Here is a 20,088-nt window from a genome sequence, read left to right on the forward strand (position 1 = left end):
TACAGTAATCCCTCAAATAACATGGTTAATGTAGACCAGACATGACTGAGATAAACAAAAAACCGCAAAGTAGGATCACCCCGTTATTATTACCACGATACATGTTTTTGCGCCTACACAGAAATGCAATTACATACATACATTATCAAAGTGCATATTCATTACTGCTATAAGAATATCAAAAGACTAATGTATTAATATCTAAATATAATGTGTATATATAAAAATGTAAATACTTTAAAGACGGTACTCAGTGAAAATAGTTCCTCTCCGCTCGATATAAATCCCAAAAAACAGGTTAATGGGAGTTTTAGTCCAAGTCCTTTGTCTTCGTGTGGCCATGGATCCATTGTTCGCGATTTTTGAGGGATTACTGTATTTGGAAAATAAATATAGACATTGATGATGACAGATGTCCAATGATTTGTTTTTTGTGTTTTTTTCTCTTCAGGCAGTACTACGAGATGCTTTACAACACGGCAGATGAGCTCCTCAACCTGGTGGTGGATCAGGGCGTGCGTTACAGCGAGTTGGACTATATCAACGCCCTATCGCTGCTCCACCGCAGCCAGACGGGCGTAGGTGACCTGAGCACCCAGAACACCCGTCTGCAGCGCTTGAAGGAGATCGTGTGCGAGCAGGCTGCCATCAAGCAGGCCAGCAAGGACAAGAAGATCACCACAGTTTGATGGAAAACTCATGTTTTCTTGTTTTTTTTCCATTTACTGGCAAAATAAAACTGTCCATTCTTTTTTGGGTGGGCGGTGGAGTAAATCTCAAATGGCAAATTTCCTGACCTTATTCTTTACTCTTTGGCAATCTTCTGTTTGCTCCTGTAAATGAAAATCCTGGAACATAAACTTCCCAACCCCTCGAGCGGCCCTTCCTGTGTTTTAGTTCATTAATTTGGAAGAGGAGTACTTAACGAGAGGAGCGGGAGGAAGGGGTTTTTGTCAATACCTCAACGGCCCCCCACAATCCATCATATTGACACTTTGGCCAGGGATCGATGGGAAAGCAGCTGCGGATTCCCTCCGGACAGGTTTGACGAAACTTGGCCAAAAGCCTTAAAAAGCTGTTGCGTGCCACGATTCAATACATGGGAAACTTGAACGGAATGTTAAGTGACAGCTTGTGTTGGAATGCACAATAAAACATTCACGTATCTTTATCTTTATCTGCTTTTTATTCATCAGTCACCCTTTATTTGCTCACTATAAATACGTAAAGGAAGTCTAGATGAACCACACTGGACTGCTTTATTTGTATAACTGTTCTGAAAATACTCAATAAATATGAAACTATTCTGTATGGTGTTTTTGCAGATATTTTGGTTTATTTTACATGCAAATATTTTTAAACTACATGTCCATGTGAACATTCACGTGAGCTTTCTGAGTTTAAGAGATGCTTTTATTTTGAAGATTTTTTTTCTGAGCTTAAATCGTCACTGAGTCATGTGCCTATCCGCAGGTGTCTCTGATTACCTCACATCCGGTAACACGCTCGCCAACACAGGTGTCTTTTCTTTTCTTACAAACATCATTAAAATTCTTATGTCCGGCTTCATCTTTTGCGATTTAACATGTTTCGTGAAATCCTATCACTGCTTTGTTCGCATTCGTATTAAATTTGATAAAAACTGTCAATCTTAGAACCATCGCATTGGGGAAGGTGGTGAAAAACCACATTACCCACAATCCTCTTAACCCTCGTGCCTACACGTTGCTAAGCGACAACAGCAAACGCCTTGCTAGACGGTCATTAACTGACGTCACGACGACGGCGTTTTTTGTATTTTGGAGGAAAATAGTTGACGAATTATTCGTCACTTGACAAATAATAATCAACCAATAATTTGGCCGGGCGATTTGAGAAGTGACGGGCAGGTGTGTAGCATGGCGGAAAAGGTAAGTTTGACTTCAAATGGAGAAACTTTCCAAATCAAGCTGCATTTGTTTTAAACCTGTTTAAAAGCAAACTAATGTTCATATCACACTCTGGATTTAATGCGTTTTGGTGCTGTTTGCAGCTCCCAGCTGGATTTTAAAGAATTGCCCGTGTTTGATTAATTGCTTAACATCGATCGAATCAATGACAATTCAACACACATGTGCTCCAATACAAAAGCTCCACGTCCAAAAAAAATGTTTGACCATGAAAACAATGCTCACTTCGGTGCTTAAACCATCTGCACGCGTGTGTTGTCACTTTGCGTGTTTGTGTGTGTACATATTTGCAACTTTTTTTCCCGGTTTGCCTTTTTCAGGGCACGGTTTTGGGTGCCGCGGTGGTGTCCAAATGTGTGGCCCAACTCGGACGCTTTGGAACCGGACTTCACCACCCGTACTACCATTTGGCAATGCCCGTAAGAACTTTCAAATCCCGAATCATTTACTTCTACATATCACCGCGACTCTTTGCTTGCATTTGACGGCAATAGACGTCCAATCCGTTTTGAATTTTGTTATATATGATGACCGCTAGATTTACTACATCTAACCCACCAGGGAGTTATTTATTTATTAATTTTCCATCAGGGGCGCAAACTTGGTGACGTTTCTATTTTGTGCAACTATGTCCACCTGCAAAAACTGGAGCTGCCCAACAACCGAATTACAGGTGAATACATCATAGACACCATGGTATGCTTATTTCTGTATCAATGTTTTTTTTTTCATTTTTTTTTTCATTCCATTTACACTAGATCTGTCCTGCGTCAGCCACATGCCCTTCCTCGTCATCCTGGACGTGTCTTACAACGAGATCTCGGAATTCTTCGGCTTCGAGCCGCCCAAGAACTTGAAGGTACCTTCGAGCGGGACCTTGAGCTGACAGCGGAAGACAAATTTTGACTGGCGGTTGCGTTATTCCCCGTGACGGGCCCGCATGCCATCTGCTGTCGCTTCAAACACGCTTAAAAGGCTTTAAACGTCCTTGAATGCTCCGCTAATTGAATCTCCTGGTGGATTCATTAGTCCGTTTGTGCCTGCCGCTTTTACAGGAGGTCAACTTCTCCCACAACTATTTGACGCAAATGAAGGACATGTCGGCCTACGAGGCACTCGTCCATCTCGATCTGGATCGTATCCTTATCGGAGAGATGCAAAAACGACAAACGCGCATGTCGTGCATGGCCCTTGATGCTTTGGCAATCAGACAACCAACTGGAGCAGATCCACGGACTGGACAAGTGCTGTAAACTGGCCCATCTCAGCGTGGCGCACAATAAGATCACCAACATAAGCGGTTTGGACCACGTACCGCTGGCGCACCTCAACCTGGTCAGTCAAAAATCGGGTTCTTGCGTCTTGTAAAAATGTGTATGTATTGTTGAAACTGAATTTAGAAAGTACTGTGTTGTGGTAGTTGGTGAAAGAAAAAATACATTTATAATAGTAATTCATTTTCTCCACCGCTTATCCTCACAAGGGGTGCGGGGGGTGCTAGAGCCTGTCCCAGCTGACTTCGGGCACCCTGAATTGGTGGCCAGCCAATTGCAGGGCACGAGGAGACAAAGGACAACCTGGGGGGGAGTTTACCGTACAATTAGCTTTGCATGCATGTTTTTGGGATGTAGTAGGAATGCGCAGTACCTGCAGAAACCCCACGCAAGCCCAAGGAGAACATGCAAATTCCACACAGAAGGATCGAACCCAGAACTGTGAGGCCGACGCACTAACCACTCATCCACCGGGCCACATATTTATATTTAGAAATAAACATAGCGGCCAATTATTTATTTTCTAGCTTACAAAGGAAGTAACAAAGTAAACCTTGCTCACCTAGCAACCCCGTTTGAAATCCCACCATATGGCCGTCGTGGCTTCCCGCTCGCAGTGGTCCTGGCTGGTCTACCTCGCACCTGCCTCCGTAAAGAGCCGAAGCTGCCCCCGCCCCCATCTCCCGCCAGGCGTCCCTCTGCCAATCCTTGACAAACGCTTGCCAGGGCGCGAGATAACGTCTTTAGTCAAAGCATGTAAACTAGCGACCGGTGACCGTGAAGCTTTGGCTTTGCGCTGAGTGAGCATCTTGCCAGCTGTCGGCGTGCCTCATCTGTCTGAATTTAGAGTGGGGGGGTGTATGGCGGGACCACGCACAGTGACTGCAGTGTACTTCTAAATTGAACCGCAGGGAATCAGAGTGCATTTGTGCTATGTTAAACGTCTTCTCTATTTGCATCCAGAGGGGGAACCTGCTGACAAGCACGGAAGGTCTGGAGAACCTGTGGAGACTGCAAGTTCTCGATCTGTGTCTGAACCAGATCAGCAGTCTTGTTGGCCTCAGCAATCTCCACTTGCTGGGCTCCATCAACCTGGAAAAAAATCAGGTGTTTTTTCTGCAATGCCACAAATGAAATTCTATTTCACACGTTCACGCAATGATTTGTTTTTGATGTAGGTGTCTGACCTCGAGGAGTGTAAATACATTCACAATCTTCTCCTGCTGAGGGATTTGAATCTCTTTGGCAACCCTGTACAGGTAAAAGATACTCTATCGTGGTGACTTTGAAGATGTCCAATCAAAGTCCTCCAAAAATTGCTGACCTGTGATTGCAAATGAGTTATTTATGTCTGGATGCTGTGCTGTATTAGAAAGAGCCAGAATACAGGCTGTCGGTGGTCTTCCTTCTCCAGCATCTGACCATTTTGGACCAAGAGCGAGTGACTGTTGAAGAAAAGGTTTGTCACAATTAATATGTTGCATGGCCTACCTCTTATTCTATGAATTGCTACATTTCATATCTAAACAATTCCTCATGGCTATGTTGACAAATTTCATGTGCTGTCTTTTTACAATATAGGCTACTTAGATGTAATCTGTATGAATGTTGAGTGTGTATTTATACACAGAATGTATATTTCCTTATACAGTGGTACCTCGAGATACGAGCTTAATTCGTTCCAGGACTGAGCTCGTATGTCGATTTACTCGTAACTCAAATGAACGTTTCCCATAGAAATGAACTAAAAACAAATTAATTTGTTCCAACACTCTGAAAAAACACCAAAAATAGGATATTGGATTGGAAAAACATTTTTATTTATTCTAATTCGCCATCTATTAACAAAGTAACAAATATCTAGTGGTTTAATAGTACTAAAATGTGTTTAATAGTACTAAAATTAGATGGATTTCGCGGAAGGGAGAGAGAGTGACAGAGAGGGAGGGTGGGAGACTCTTTGCACGGCAACGCGCTCGTAACATAACATAAACAAATTTAAATTAACTTGGATTACGATGCAGACACTCAAAAATAAGTTTCATCTAACCTTACACTAAACTTAATTCTAATTTTGTTTTAAATTTTGATACCTTTCTTCTCCCGGATTGGCTCAATTTGCCCCGCTTCCACCCTGACTTTCAGATGCAACGTATCGAGGGTTGTTTGCTTTTGTCTTCCCTTCAAAATATTCCCAAAATGATGCACACAAATGTCCTCACAATAGCATAACGCACGACCACTTGCCAACGAGAAGTAGTATATACTCCTCTTGTATTAGCGATCGCTCTGTCATCCGCACTGACTAACAGGGAAAAAAAAACACTGAAAAAATGCAACCCTCCGCCCAGTGCTCATAGAGACATTACACGAGGGAGTTGCGACCAGAAAGACAGTGCCTATGATGTTCTTACGAGCAGCCTCTCGCGTCCGCTGTATTCTCGTATATCAAAATTTGTCTCGTATCTCAAAATAAATATCTCAAATTGCTCGTATGTCGGGGCACTCACATGTGGAGGTACCACTGTATACATCTTATGTATGAATATAGTGCGTGTATTTATACATACAAGTTATATAGTCATACATTTGTCCACTTCTACAGTATATGAAGTATGTATATAGTTTTCTGTTGATCTTAACATGTAAATGTACATAAGATATGTATATATACGTATATGTGTATTAGATAGAGTAGGGGTGGGCAAACTATTCCACAAAGGGTCGCAGTGGATGCGGGGGTGCTTTTGTTCCAACCTATAAAGACGAAACATTTCCACAAACTTGGTGTCCTACATGTGCAATCGGTGGATTGCATTCAGGTGCCTCTAGTTTTAGCACAACCCTGTTGGTTCAACTGTCTGTGGAACAAAAATCTGCACCTGGAGCGGCCCTAGAGGACCACTTTTCTCACCCCTGACATTGAGAATGAGCCATATATTAAATACAAAAGCTGTGTGCATATATATGTAATGTGTGTTGTGTGTTTACATTTGTATACTGAAGCTATACGGCATGCACATATATTTAAGACATCTGACTTGAAAGTATATTTGCACATAGATATTACTAATATTGTTTATTATATTCATCTTTGCCAAGATTGTACCTTTTTTGGTGGTACTTGACACACACTTAACATTCGTCTTGCAGGTGTTTTCCATCAATAAGTTTGACCCTCCAATGGAAGTGGTGGCAGCCAGAGATCACATGACCCAGCTGATGTATCATCTGATGCAGCCCCAGCTTCTCTACGACACGTTCGTATTTGGGGCGTCAGTTTGTGGTCTGGGAAAAACTTTCACGACAAGCTCCTCCACACTTGCGCCATCGCTCGTCACATCTGACGCGTCTTTGCAAACGAGCACCGGGCCGCGGTTGTTTTTCCCCAGCGCCGAGTGCCTCTTCGTCTTATCCGTGCCACATCCTGTTATCTCCTCGCTCAAAGACAATGAAAACAAGATGATTTACTACATAAACAGTGGGGCAAATAAGTATTTAGTCAACCACCAATTGTGCAAGTTATCCTACTTGAAAAGATTGAAAAGGCCTGTAATTGTCAACATGGATAACCCTCAACCATGTGAGACAGAATGTGGAAAAAAAACTGAAAATCACATTTTTAAATAATTTATTCCCAAATTAGAGTGGAAAATAAGTATTTGGTCACCTAAACACAACCAAGATTTCTGGCTGTCAAAGGGGTCTAACTTCTAACGAGGTCTCCACTCGTTACCTGTATTAATGGCATCTGTTTTAACTCATCGGTACAAAAGACACTTGTCCACAACCTCCGTCTCTCACACTCCAAAATCCACTATGGCCAAGACCAAAGAGCTGTCGAAGGACACCAGAGACAAAATTGTAGACTTGCACCAGGCTGCGAAGACTGATTCTGCAATAGGTAAAACGCTTGGTGTAAAGACATCAACTGTGGGAGCAATTACGTATTAGAAAATGGAAGACATACAAGACCACTGATAATCTCCCTCGATCTGGGGCTCCATGCAAGATCTCACCCAGAAAGAATACTGAATTGCATCCAAAGAACACCATACCCACTGTGAAGCATGGGGGTGGAGACATCATGCTTTCGGGCTGTTTTTCTGCAAAGGGACCAGGACGACTGATCTGTGTAAAGGAAAGAATGAATGGGGCCATGTATCGAGAGATTTTGAGTGAAAATCTCCTTCCATCAGCGAGGACATTGAAGATGAGATGTGGGTGGGTCTTTCAGCATGACAATGATCCCAAACACACAGCCAGGGCAAGAAAGGAGTGGCTTCATAAGAAGCATTTCAAGTTCCCGGATTGGCCTAGCCAGTCTCCAGCTCTCAACCCCATAGAAAATCTGTGGAGGAAGTTGAAAGTCTGCGTTGCCCAACGACAGCCCCAAAACGTCAATGCTCTAGAGGAGATCTGCATGGACGAATGGAACAAAATACCAGCAACGGTGTGTGAAAAGCTTGTGAAGAGTTACAGAAAACGTTTGGCCTCCGTTATTGCCAACAAAGGGTACATAAAGTATTGAGATGAACTTTTGGTATTTGGTAAAAATCAAACAATGTAATTTTCAGGTTTTTTTTCTCCACATTCTGTCTTTCATGGTTGAGGTTTACCCATGTTGACAATTACAGGCCTGTCTAATCTTTTCAAGTAGGAAAACTTGCACAATTGGTGGTTGGCTATTTACTTATTTGCCCCACTGTATCATCACTCTAAAAGCCTGTTTGCCTTTTAATGATTTGAGTTCAAGTTGAATTCCAATATTATGTTTACTAACTTTTTCCCTGTAGAACTCTTCCCAGTAATGACGCCCCCTACCCCATGCTGGTTCTGACTGGCCCACAAGGCTGCGGGAAGAGGCAGATGGCTTACCGCCTGTGTGAGGAGTTTGACAAATACTTCGCATATGGGTCAGTGTCTTTTGTGAATGAACACAGCCAAAATCCCCATACAAAAAAAAACAATCATTCTCTCTTTTCGTTCACCGTCCGTCCGTTTTATGAAGTTGATCAATCAATAAAAGTTAGAGTGCATGTTCGGTTCCTTAACATATTCCACTGCCAAAGGGGTCTGGTCCCGAGACTTGACCCCTGTCAGTCTGGTATTCCGCCTCATAAATTGCACGCTCCTCAAATACTCTTCACCCCACCACCCCTCTTCATACAGGATCAGCCACACCACCAGGGTGCCCTACAAGGACGAGGTGAACGGTAGAGACTACCACTTTGTCAGCAAGGAAGACTTCCAGTTTCTTGAAGAGAAGGTACGTCTCTTAGAACAGTGCTTCCCAACATTTTTTGAGCTGCGGCACACTTTTGCATTGAAAAAATCTCAAGGACACCACCATCTGAAAATCTTTTAATTTCAAAACTATGAGCAAACCTCACCGTGATCTCCTTGTACTAGTTGGTGGAAAATAGAAAACTTAAAGCTACCTCTAGTCATGTAGCATGTATATTCAACAGCGGTGGTCCGTGCATTTTCTAGTGACGCCTTCAGCGAATCAATCCAACCCTCAAAAACTATTTTATGGCTATAAAACCTCTACTGCAGCTGCGACACAAAAATAATCAATAATAACCTCATACAATTGAAATATTATTTAGGAATATAGCCATATTTTACTCACCAAAAATCCTTTTTAACTGTACACAATATCTATCCTCCTTTCTTTCTTCCTTCTTTTCTATCGCCATCGAAGCTAATGCTGAAAGTCGAGCCTATCCTGTCGTATTTCTGGCAAACGTTTTTATTTGATTTAGTGGTGAAAATGTTCGTTCCCAGTTGTGACAGATTTGCTTGCTTTGGAGTTGTCCGACCTTTCTTAATGATGTCCAGCTTTTTTTCTTGAAAAGTCCGTCTTGAAAATGGCTTTAAATCAACACAACAATATATTTGCTTGTGCAGCTCGCTCCAGATACAGTTTGGTAGCTCTGGCTAATCACTAGCCAATCATAGTTGGTGAAAGCGATGACGTATCCCTACGCCTGCGAGAAGGCCTTGGTATCACCAAATCGAATTCTGATTGGTTAAAGCAACAGTCTTATCGACGCTTGTTTAATACAGCAGAGCCTGCAGAACTGATTGTGAAGACCTTGAGGCAGATTTCTGACCCTGGCAACAAATAATGGCTGAAATGTGATTGGTTAAATGCTTCAATATGAAAACACACATCTAGAAGCAGTGCAACCAGGGGGGAAAGCAATGAAAGGAATCTAACAGACAATTTGGAATTATTTAATAAGTATTCATGGACAAAATATAATTAACATCAGTCTGTGATTCAGATATTTTTAAGGCCAGCAGAGAAGGCCTTGAAGGCCCTGACGGCACACCACTAATATTCAATAAGTGAAAATTGACAATCTTCCCATTTATGGGCTAAGAGGTAACGCCCAGTGCTCGTAAATATCTTTACGCGAGGGAGTTGCGGCGAGAAAGACGATGTGCTGTTATTATAAGCAACCTCTCGCGGACACGCCCACCGGGCTGTCTCGTATGCTCGTATCTCAAATTTGTCTCGTATCTCAAGGCAAACATTTACTCGGAATTTTTTTCGTATCTTAAATTTTTCACATGTTGGTGCACTCATACATATGTCAAGGTATTACTGTATTGGGCTTTCATGTCTTCTTTCTTGAAGGGATCGACAGATCCTTCCTCTTCTGTATGCTTAACAAAATATTTTGCCAACAACAACTCTCATGCCTTCCCCTAGTGCAATTCCCAATGTTTTATTCTGTTTCTGAGAGATATGTTGTGTACAAATAAACTGAATTATTTTTTTTATTCATGCCCATATGCGATTGCCTGTCCAGGGTGTTTTTGTGGAGACTATCACTCACGGCGGGCATCGGTACGGTCTGAGCAGGGGCGCCATTGAAGACGTCGCGCGGGAAGGATTGGGGTGTTGCGTCCAAATGGAGTTGGAGGTGAGAGTACGACGTGGTCGATAGTTTGCCGAGCCAAACTCCTGTTCCAAAATTCAAAGGTAGAATGGCTCTTCACAGGGCATTCTGAGTCTCAAAAAGACCATCTTCGAACCTTGCTTCATCCTGATCGCCCCCACCCTACCCGACAACTACAGAGCCGTCTTGAGATATCGCAACCGCTACATGGACGCCCAAATTGACGAGATTGTGCCTCGCATCGAGGTGTACACTGACTTCAACAGGAGGAGGCCAGGCTTCTTCAACAACGTCATCCGCTGCGGTACGCATGTGGCCGAGCACGATGTTTGACGCATTGTTGACGACGGCCATTTTTTTCCACGAAACAAACGGATGATGTGGCCTTGGATAAATGCACACGCCTCACTCAAATCCATATAGCGCAATTTCAGTCCCATTACCGCTCTGTATTAAGGCCACCCCAGCAAACACTGTGACGGCGCCGCGTATTAGATGCTTCAAGGGCGGGGAGGGCGGCACACTCATCGCTTTCCCTGGTGCCTTTTTTAAATTATTTTTTTACATTTCCACTTTCCCTGTGCCCAGATTACTGGGACAAAGCCTACCAGGTGCTGCAGCGGGTGGTGAGGAACTATCTTTTGCTTGATAACGATGAAGAATGTAAGATCTTTTCGTGCACTTTCCCTCAACAATTTGCCCTCATGAATGTTCTCCCGCAGGTGAAGGGGAGCAGCGAATGTCAGACTCCGCCGTGTTATCCCCCCCGGCCGCAGTCCTTGACCCGCCGGACCCCCTCTACAGAAACTATTCCAACAAAAGCCCGCAGCGACTGTCTCCTCCCAAGAATCCAACTGTGAGTTGTAACTCTAAAATCAACAAAGCCTCTTGTTGGGCAGCGGTGAGCGCTCACTTTTTTTGTTGTTTTTTTGCACACCCCTCTTTAGGAGCTGCTGTCCATCTGCAAGCGTGAGCAGCCGGTGAGAGAGGCCGTGATAGGGAGGTGTCCAGAGGTCTACAGTTGGCTCATCAGAAGGTTCGTTTTCAAGCAGCACGCACTTGACTGCACTCTCACTTGCGCTTAATTCTGAGCGGAGACCCTGCTGTCCCCCCTGCCTGTCAGGGGGCCAACTTGCCTTGATTGGCCCACTTGGCCTAACTGCTTTTTGATGGTTTGTTTGGACTTCCTGTTTGACCTTGAGGGGGAAATGGCACACAGCCAAAACGGGCAGTTGGGCTAATTTGATGGGCTTGTTTGACTGTTTCAACTCGGTTCAACTCGAAAGCCAGACGTGAATTCGCCAATCAGATCACGTTTAATCCTTTTGCCATCAATTGAAGTTCGTTTCTCGTTCAAACGGATTGGATGTCTACCGCTGTGGAGTCAGCCCGTGGCCCGAAACGGAGCTGTGATTTTCCTTTCCCGCGGCCTCGTCACTTGAGTTGCCATCAAACCTTTGAAGGTTACTCATCCCCGTGGTATTTGTCTAGCGGATTCCACACGTGTCTTCTTGTTGGCACTCATGTTCGGCGGGATGCGTCCCAGCTTGCGAGTGTCTCCTTCCCGTATTGTCGCCGTGCATCACGAAGCCGTCGATTAATTGAGTCCCAGGGGCTGTCTTTTTTTTTTTTTGTAACCGGGCAACCAAACAACACGAAGATATATCTCGGTCTCCTTTCATCTGGGAATCTGCCACAGCTTCCACTCACTTATCGTGTCATTTTTTTCCCCCAACAGCTCAGATGATTCTCGGGGCCATTCGCCGGATCCCATCAAAGGTTGTCCCAGTGAGGGCGCTCGTCCTATCTCACCAGTGGGTTGATGCGCCGATTTCTCCCCTGATGTTGTCATTTCTAGGCCGCGAGCCACTGGGACGCCCCGGGTCCGGTGTCAAGCCCGTCCTGCCGCCGATCCCGCCCGGACGAAGGACCCCGCGATCCAACAGCCCGGGACGCTCTCCCAGACGTAGCCGCAGCCAGGCCGGCATGCCAGGATAGCGTCGAGGTTCTCCTTAGGCTCAAATTGCCTTTTTTTTTTAAAACCGTGTCCAGTTGCCTTTTAAACAGGGAGGCGCACCTGGTCATCCATCACTGTCCGTCTCGCCTCGCAGGCAGCAGATGTTGTGGGGCCGTCATAATTCTTTGGCAGTTATTGTCTGCACGCTCTGCCCCCCTGGGGTCTAACCTACTTGCGCTGCAGCCGGAGCTTTCCACAAACTCAGTGTGGGCAAATAGGTGGCTAGCTTTAGCCTCCTCGCGCAGTGCTGTGAAAAACTGCTCCTTTTTGGTTCTTTGTGTGCATCGATTAACAAAATCAAATTGTGACTCTGTCACATCAAATAAAAAGTTTCAATTTGAATTAAGAGCAACGAAACACCAACCAGATTATTTGATCGAATTTTAGTGCCGTTGGCAAAGATGGACGTCCCATGCACTTTTCAAAAATGATTTTTCTTTTGGAGTATTTTGCATTTTTCACTGGGAGGCCTGTCAATACACATTTACAGCTGTCAAGGGCAAGTCCAATCATGCGTTTTAGTCAAATTTTAGCGTTGAGGCCACCCGAACTCTGCTGCGATGCTCAGTCGCCATGGCAACGGCTCTCCTCCCTTTCTTCGCCGCCTCTTCCCTGCGGACGCATTCATTGGCCGCCAGATTCATTGGCTGTCGACTGGCTGGAAACAAAAAAAAGTTTCCGTTTTAATTAGTTTGCCGCAGCGGCCGCGTCATCCATCTATCCGCGTGGCGGCTTCCGCCTACGCCGGTGCTGGCCTTGCTGTCGCCTGTATCGCGCCCCGCTGGCTCTCTGGGGTAATTAAAGCCAGGCCGTCCGGATAATTGAAGCGTAATGGTGTGTAATTGTGATAATCAATACATAGCGCATACTAAAGGGAGTCGGCGTTTATGAATTTAGAGCAGAGCAGCGGACGCTCGCTCGGCTCACTAGCTGGCACGCTTCATGAAGCTGCAGTGACCTTGAAGGGGACGGCTCGGTTAATGAAGAGCGTTTAAGTCATTGGCCGCCAGTTACAGCGACGTGCGTGCGTCCGAGCCATTTCAAATGGAAAGGCCTGCTTGACATATGTATCCTTTTCAAATTTGGGGTCATTGTTGTTTCAAAGAATGAGTCTTAACTCTTTGGACCTCTCATCCAACATCCCCATTTGACCTCCACGTGAAAATAACAGGGTCACCAACTTGCCCGAGCAGGTAAGCTGACCTCCCGAATTCGACTACGATAGATGTCCAAGCCAACGTTGTCGAAAGGTTTAAGTCAGCCATTGGGTTTTTGCTTTTCACGTTTGCACGCTTCAACACTTGTATAATAAACAGGAAGATTCCATAGCAGCACGTTTTCCATTCTGGTGAGCGCTGCCGCAACAACTCCAGTGACCCGAGTGCAGTAGACTTGTCTCCACTTGCATGTGTACGTCATCGCTTAACCGTGACCGACGTGCGCTTTTATACAAAGCGCATTCCAGTGAGCTCACTGTCAGAAATCCCCCCCACAAAAAAAATGACATTTGTATTGCATGAACAAATACACACAATTTTCATGTTTGCTACGCCGTAGTATTTTCATGAATTTCAATGCTACTAATTACAAATACACTATCGCGTTAACAAATACACACACTTTTCATGTTTACTAGGCCATAGTATTTTCATGAATTTCATTGCTACTTATTACAAATAAACATTTTGAAACGCATTCCTTTGTGTGTTACAGCCAGACAGCGGGAGGAGCTGCAAAAATTGACCATTTTTACGTAAGTAATTTCACTTCAGATTGTGTTCATTTAATGCATTCATTTCCAGTCAAGGTCATTAGAGTGCCTTGTTCTCTGCTAATAGTGCACGCATGTACGAAGACTGAAAATCCTTTTAAAGCTCAACAAGAGTAGATGAAATTTCTCATATAGTTGATTGGTTTATACCTTCAACATTGGTTGTTAAAATTAATGTATCAATGAACAAGTTATTTATTTTTCTATTGGGATTTTAATAGCTTGCTAGCCATACTTTTGTAACGTTCCAGCAAGTGCTTCTGTTAGCCAGCAGCACACATTTGTTGCCACCGTCTCGATTTTGATTTTCTCCGCGTTGATGGGATCTGCTGAGCCAATGGCGATTTGGAGATTCTCTCGTCGGCTCGGGAGTGGTAATTGGCCTCGGGCTCATGACTAATTCTCTCTTCTGCACCTCAATCCTCCGCTAGCGTCTGGAACGCGGGCCTCGCCATGCAACCATTCTGTTTAGCCTCTGGTTGCCATGACAGCTCGCGTCGCAGTCGTGGATGGCTAATTAGGTGAATTTATCACGGTGGAACCGGGGAGGGGATGAAGCCTTGTATATTGTGGCTTCACTCTATACATGTCTTTTGTATGAATAATCCAACATCAAGCTTTGTTAATAGCCCTTCACAAATTGAAATGTTATTTTCTAACTACCACAACAGATAGTAAGTTCCACAATGTATGGCGACAGATCTGTACTGCTAAAACAGTTTGGGGAAGGCCGATTCGCCCATGTCCCAAAACTTTTGCCCACATGGCTTATTTGCATAAATCTTGATTTGCATCATATTCCATCTGCGTTCAATGACAATCATCTGTTGCCTTCTGTGTGTATTCCCCTGCACGCCGCCCACTCCAAAACGCACACCCTTGATTTTCAGCTCCCTGCTTTCTGGCTTTATTGCATTATTTTTTTTGTCGTCTCTTTGTCCTGTTCCCATTCTGTCTTTTTGTTTTCTTTGGCTCAACGCGCACAATTGCGTTCGCGTTGGCCTGCCGTGTGAATTTAATGAAATGTGCGCCGCCGCATCTTGTCGCCCAGGGAGCGAGGCGTAGTCACTCACGTATGTGCTTAGGGTTTGAACACGATAAACACATTATTAGTGGTTAATATCCCCTGCCGTGTGAATCCATCCAACAGGTTTCTTGATGAGTCTGAGTGTGACCGCCGATAATTGTGGCGACGAGAATGTGGTCACGCCTCAATGTGACGCTGTTGGAAAGAACTTTTTGGAATGACCATTTAAGGCAGCAGTTTTCGGTTTTTCATATTGTGTGTTCAATGGCTGGTCATATTTTTGGATCTATGCACCTTTGACACAAGAGGACGAAAAAGAGTTTTACATCTTGGTTGTTTTTTCTCACAGAGGATAAAGAATATGTGTCGGAAAGTAGTTGGTGTTCCAATAGATGACTTCTGTGCTAATTTTGTTAATTCGTCAATGGTGTTTTGTACAATGTGTAAACCTAGCAGACTATACTAATCTTTGTTTACCAAGTCAATTTTATGGGTTTCATTTAGTTTCACTATAAGGCAAAATGCGGTTCAGTAAACGAGTGGTTAGCGCCTCGGCCTTGCAGTTCTGAGATCCAGGATTCAATCCCAGGTTTGGACCTTCCTGTGGGGAGTTTGCATGTTTTCTCTGGGTACTCTAGTTTCCTCCCACATTCCAAAACATGCATAATAGTTGATTAGACACTCTAAATTGCCTGACCCTATCTATGAGTGATTGGTTGTTTGTCACATTGTGCCTTGCGATTGGCTGGCCACCAGTTCAGGGTGTACCCCGGCCCGATGTCAGCTGAGATAGGCTCCAGCACCCCTCTGCGACCTTGTGAGGATGCTGATTCATCTCAGCACCACCCCAAAGCATTATGACCAAAAAAAATTCCAAGTTTTCTTCTCTGTTTCCCTAAGTTGCTTTCACTGACCTCAAATGCAACTCTTGCAAAGACAGAAAAAAACTTTTGAGGCATGGGTGTTTACGTGCCGGGTTTATTTGCTCTCTGCGCCTCCAAGGGAAAAGAACACTATCACGCCTGGAGACAATCTCCAGGCCCACCACTTCCTTTTCGACGCTGCGGATCAAAGCGGTCCAGGATGCCTCTTTTGATGCGAGAGGTTAACGACGGGCCAGCGCGCGACCCATGTGCTCGCTCCAACCGTAAAACACAATTGGCTTGACTTGGAAGAGAAAAGTTGTCAAGACATGACCGCCGGCTGGTCGGTCGACGTGTGTTTTGAGTCCGAGCATGTCGAGGCTCACAGCTGGCCGAAGCCCATTAAAGCGGGCGGTCGGCCGGCACATTCCTCCGACGTGACCCGGTGTCCAAAGCCAACAAACCAAAAGGGGACGCCCGTAAAATGTGATTTATCTTGCTTTTTTATTCCTCTTGTTTGCTTCGGCGGTGTTGTAAGCACCCCCCCTTTACCTTCACTCCTTCTCCAAAGGCAGCCCCCACCCAAACGTTTCATGTGCTTTAGCCAAGCCCCCGAAAATCCAAGTGTCATTCATTCATTCACACACAACTACCTCCTCCTTTCAGACACACACTCGTGTCTTTTGCCTCACTCGGATTTCATATTTTGTTTCAGGGGGCTTCTCTGGACCTCACCTGGAACTCTCACATGAACATCAACTCCGAGGTAAGCAGAAGGCCCTTCAAAATCTGACTGCAATAGACGTCCAATCCATTTTCATGCATTTTCACCATTCTTATTTTATGATTACATAGGCTACACCTGCAAACTTTTCCGCTTTGGCCTTTCAAAATTAGAATTACGTCGCTTAGCTCTCGCGTGGCTTTATTTTTCCCCCCGCCTGCCTCTCGCCGTCTCCCGGGGATAATTAATTCCGGGAAGTGGCGAGGTGGAAAATGCCATTATGTAGAAAGAGCTGATGTACGGCTACACTTGCCGGTGCACCGACGTGCGCGAAGAAAGCGAGATAACGCCGAGTGAGGCAGTCAACTACATTTTGTAATACTGTTTAATCTTCAAGTGTTGTGCCGGCGTCTTGTTAATGCGAGACACGGCCTGTGTTTTGGTGGCCACTCTATTGCCCGCGCGCTAACCACGGCGCAAAAGAGAAATGATTGCAGGATGTTGCTCCATAAAAACCTCCGCACCTGACTGGCTTTTCTCTGCACTGATCAGATACATGCAGAGACATATCTGCATTGGTATGCGAGGAAGAGATGAAGTGAAGTGAAGTTTCCCTGCCAGCCGCTCACTCGTAAATGTCATCTTGCCTTCAAACGGGCCAGGAAATTTTTGCCAAACAGCTCCCCGTTGAGGCCCATGTTTTTTTTTACAGCACTTTATGCTTATGTGAATTGGTCGAGGCGGGCCCACAAAAAATAGGAAACGAGTGTTGGGACATGCGCAATAAAATGCCCGCTTGTGCAATTTTGCCAGTTAAGCCAGACAGATTGTGAGTTCAGACGTACTTCATTCGAAAACGGTAATGACTAGCGGATCCGTGCAGATGGAATTGCGGCATATTTATATTACTACAGTGGTACCTCGACCTACATTTAATTTTAGTTTTTAGTTCATTTCAATGGGAAACGTCCCCTCGAGTTACGAAAAGCTCGACATACGATCTCAGTCCCGGAACGGATTAAGATCGTATTTCGAGGTACCACTGTATATGTAGAATTTGCATTGTGCTGTGGTAGTTAGTGGAAAGGGTTTGTCATTATGGTGAGAAAAAAAAAGGAATGGCGGCAGATATTTTCCCAACAAAAGCAGTTTGTTTTTAACAATCACCGCCATTGACGACGCTTCGCTGCCACCCTCCCAGTCAAAACGTCTTGGACGTCGAGCTACGCCAATGCAAGCCCAAGCGATAACATTTTGAGCTTATAATTTACACATAACACCAAATTCTGAAGGTGTGATGGCCAAAGCAACTTGTTTTTTCCCCATTTGTCACGCTTGTCTGCTTGAAAAATAATGCTGTCAGTCAGTCAGAGCTCAACAGACATTTTCATTCACAAAAAGAGCCCCTTTATTTAAATATGCGTGATATCCTTAGGAGCCATCATTATCATCAAACATTCTCATTGGCAAAATGGAAACGTCACATGTAAAAAATAACTTGGTGTGTATATGTAAGAAGTCGTGCGATACCACTTTGAATTATTAGCCCCAGATTCCAAATGCGTGTTTGTTTAGAGAAGCTGCATTAATTGCTTTTTGTTCCAAAAGCTGCTGTTCCATTTATTATCCTCTTCTCGCTTTTGTAAAGACAATACACGATAAATAGTGAGTGATTTGCATGCATCCCAGCCACTCACCCGTCTACAAGTTAAATCTAACGTTAAAAAATTGGCTGCTCACGTTTTATCTCTCTTTGACTTTCCCTGTCTCAGATAAGAGGGAGGAAACGTGGGAATTGATGATCCCGGTGTGCCGTCCTGGAAGGGGATTTTTTTGCGAGGAGAGGAGGAGGAGGAGCTGGGGATTGTGAAGGGACGACGACAACAAGACGAGAGGAGAAGAGGAGAATGGGCTGCTCCTCCTTTATCGGCCTATTCGCACTGCTTTGCATCACGTGTCAGAGCGTCGTGGCGCAAGCTGAAGGTATGACATCACTTCCTGAGTAGATTACACACATTTGACCAAGAGGTCAATTGATTAAGGTCATGTTTTGGCACCTCATTTAAAAAGTTTACAGTAGTAATTCTACTTACGAATGCCTCTACATACACAATATTCAGGTTACAAAATGCCTCGACGGGAGAATTTTTTTCCCCAAGATACGAAAAAAAATCCCACTTAAGCGTCAAATGAAATCAAATATCCCAACAGTGTAAATATACTTGTTGCTTCCCCCATTTCTCCCAACAGCTTGCCTCCCATTTGCTGGAAGGAAGCTGCATCTCCATGATGTGTGCTTTTTTTCATGCATACATATATTTGCATACAAATTTCATACAAAATCTGGATACTTTCATCATTTTACAGGGTAGTATTAAAAATCATAAAAAGGAATTATGATAATTCAATGTAAAATAGGCTTCCAATTACAAAAAAAGACCAAGTTACCAAACCACTTCTAGAACGAAATACAGACGCTCCCCTACTTACGAACAACGGTACATACGAACATGTCTGCAAATTGCGTTTATGTCGAAAAATGTTCGTAAGTTCAATTTTGTATTGCGCGCCTTTTTCCGAGTAGTGCTTCTTTCTGCCGCTAATACCGACGCCTGGCGCTGTGAGAGCTCAGCTCACCCAGCATCCACCTTCCTCTGCCCAGTTCGTTGCAGTGCGGAACTGCGTGAACGTATCTCCAGTGCGCAAAGAACCTTTTCATTTGTATCATTAAATATCTCGTGCATCCATTATTGAATATGGTTGGTGAAAAGCGAAAGGCTTCTAGTGAGGGAGGTGCAAGGAAGAGGCAAGCCATTTCATTTGAAATGAGTGGCAATAATAACGAAGCTTGATGCGCGTGAGAAAGTGGTGAGCGTTGCACGTGAATACAACTTGAATCGTTCGACCGTCAGTACCATTTATAAACATAAAGATCGAGCAGCAGGACCCAAATATTGAACGTTGCACAAAGTTTGCAAATCAATTGAATTATGCCATACAGTGCTACCGCATCATTTATGATGAAAAAAAGAAAACTGCAATCGTCATTAGATAGGTTCTTTCGGCCAGTTTCTAGTAAATCTCTCTCTCTCTGATGTATGTATACAGTACTGTATGTATTCTTTCCATGTTATTAAAAAAAAAAATTCAGTACAAACCAATGCGTGTTACTTATACAAGCCTTAAATATACAAATGCACTTATATAAACCTTCAATATACTTATATAGGCCTTAAACATAAATTATAATACAAAATATAGCACTGAGCAACTTACGAACAAATTCAACTTATGAACAATTGCTCGGAACCTAACTCGTTCGTAAGTAGGGGAGCGTCTGTAATTTTGTAATTGGAGGTACTACTGTATAGAGAGTTCCGTGTTCGTAATTCGCAATCAAACAAATCGATGACGATCTGGTAATGCGTAAAACAGACAGTAAAGTTACAACCGAGATGTCTTATTTGCTCTATTTGTTCTTCTTTGCACGTCTCATTCATGGATGTCGACTTTAAAAAGCGCTCGTTTGGCTCGAGGAGGTGGGCTGTG

At 44.1% G+C, this 20,088-nt stretch overlaps 3 protein-coding genes across 6 annotated transcripts in view; all 3 read left to right on the forward strand.

Moving 5' to 3' along the window:
• The window catches only part of exoc4 (exocyst complex component 4), a 59,996-nt gene extending 58,685 nt beyond the window's left edge, over positions 1–1,311 (forward strand). For both annotated transcript variants that reach the window (XM_077593853.1, XM_077593854.1), the window contains exon 19: positions 452–1,311. In XM_077593853.1, coding sequence (XP_077449979.1) covers positions 452–689 — 238 coding nt within the window. In that variant the 3' untranslated portion in view covers positions 690–1,311. The remainder of the gene's footprint in view (positions 1–451) is intronic.
• Positions 1,312–1,527: 216 nt separating this feature from the next.
• Positions 1,528–12,502, forward strand: lrguk (leucine-rich repeats and guanylate kinase domain containing). Of its 3 annotated transcripts, XM_077593856.1 has the most exons (20): positions 1,528–1,910; positions 2,270–2,368; positions 2,541–2,622; positions 2,708–2,808; positions 3,005–3,086; positions 3,160–3,284; positions 4,187–4,330; positions 4,402–4,482; positions 4,596–4,682; positions 6,377–6,483; positions 8,020–8,139; positions 8,396–8,492; positions 10,048–10,161; positions 10,240–10,441; positions 10,726–10,800; positions 10,860–10,993; positions 11,085–11,173; positions 11,876–11,925; positions 11,996–12,142; positions 12,249–12,502. In XM_077593856.1, exons 1-19 carry the CDS (start codon positions 1,899–1,901, stop codon positions 12,133–12,135), a joined length of 1,941 nt encoding a protein of 646 aa, XP_077449982.1. In that variant the 5' UTR covers positions 1,528–1,898; the 3' UTR covers positions 12,136–12,142; positions 12,249–12,502. The 3 variants fall into 3 exon arrangements, with proteins under 3 accessions (XP_077449982.1, XP_077449981.1, XP_077449983.1); XM_077593855.1 differs by having other exon boundaries at positions 1,529–1,910; positions 11,996–12,502; XM_077593857.1 differs by having other exon boundaries at positions 1,532–1,910; positions 11,876–11,916; positions 11,996–12,502.
• Positions 12,503–18,392: 5,890 nt separating this feature from the next.
• The window catches only part of col7a1l (collagen type VII alpha 1-like), a 28,152-nt gene continuing 26,456 nt past the window's right edge, over positions 18,393–20,088 (forward strand). The window contains exon 1 of the mRNA XM_077594499.1: positions 18,393–18,522. Within this exon, the coding sequence (XP_077450625.1) occupies positions 18,447–18,522 (76 nt within the window). The 5' untranslated portion in view covers positions 18,393–18,446. The remainder of the gene's footprint in view (positions 18,523–20,088) is intronic.

This window comes from Stigmatopora argus, chromosome 23 (genome assembly GCF_051989625.1).
Source record: "Stigmatopora argus isolate UIUO_Sarg chromosome 23, RoL_Sarg_1.0, whole genome shotgun sequence".
Lineage (NCBI taxonomy): Eukaryota > Metazoa > Chordata > Actinopteri > Syngnathiformes > Syngnathidae > Stigmatopora > Stigmatopora argus.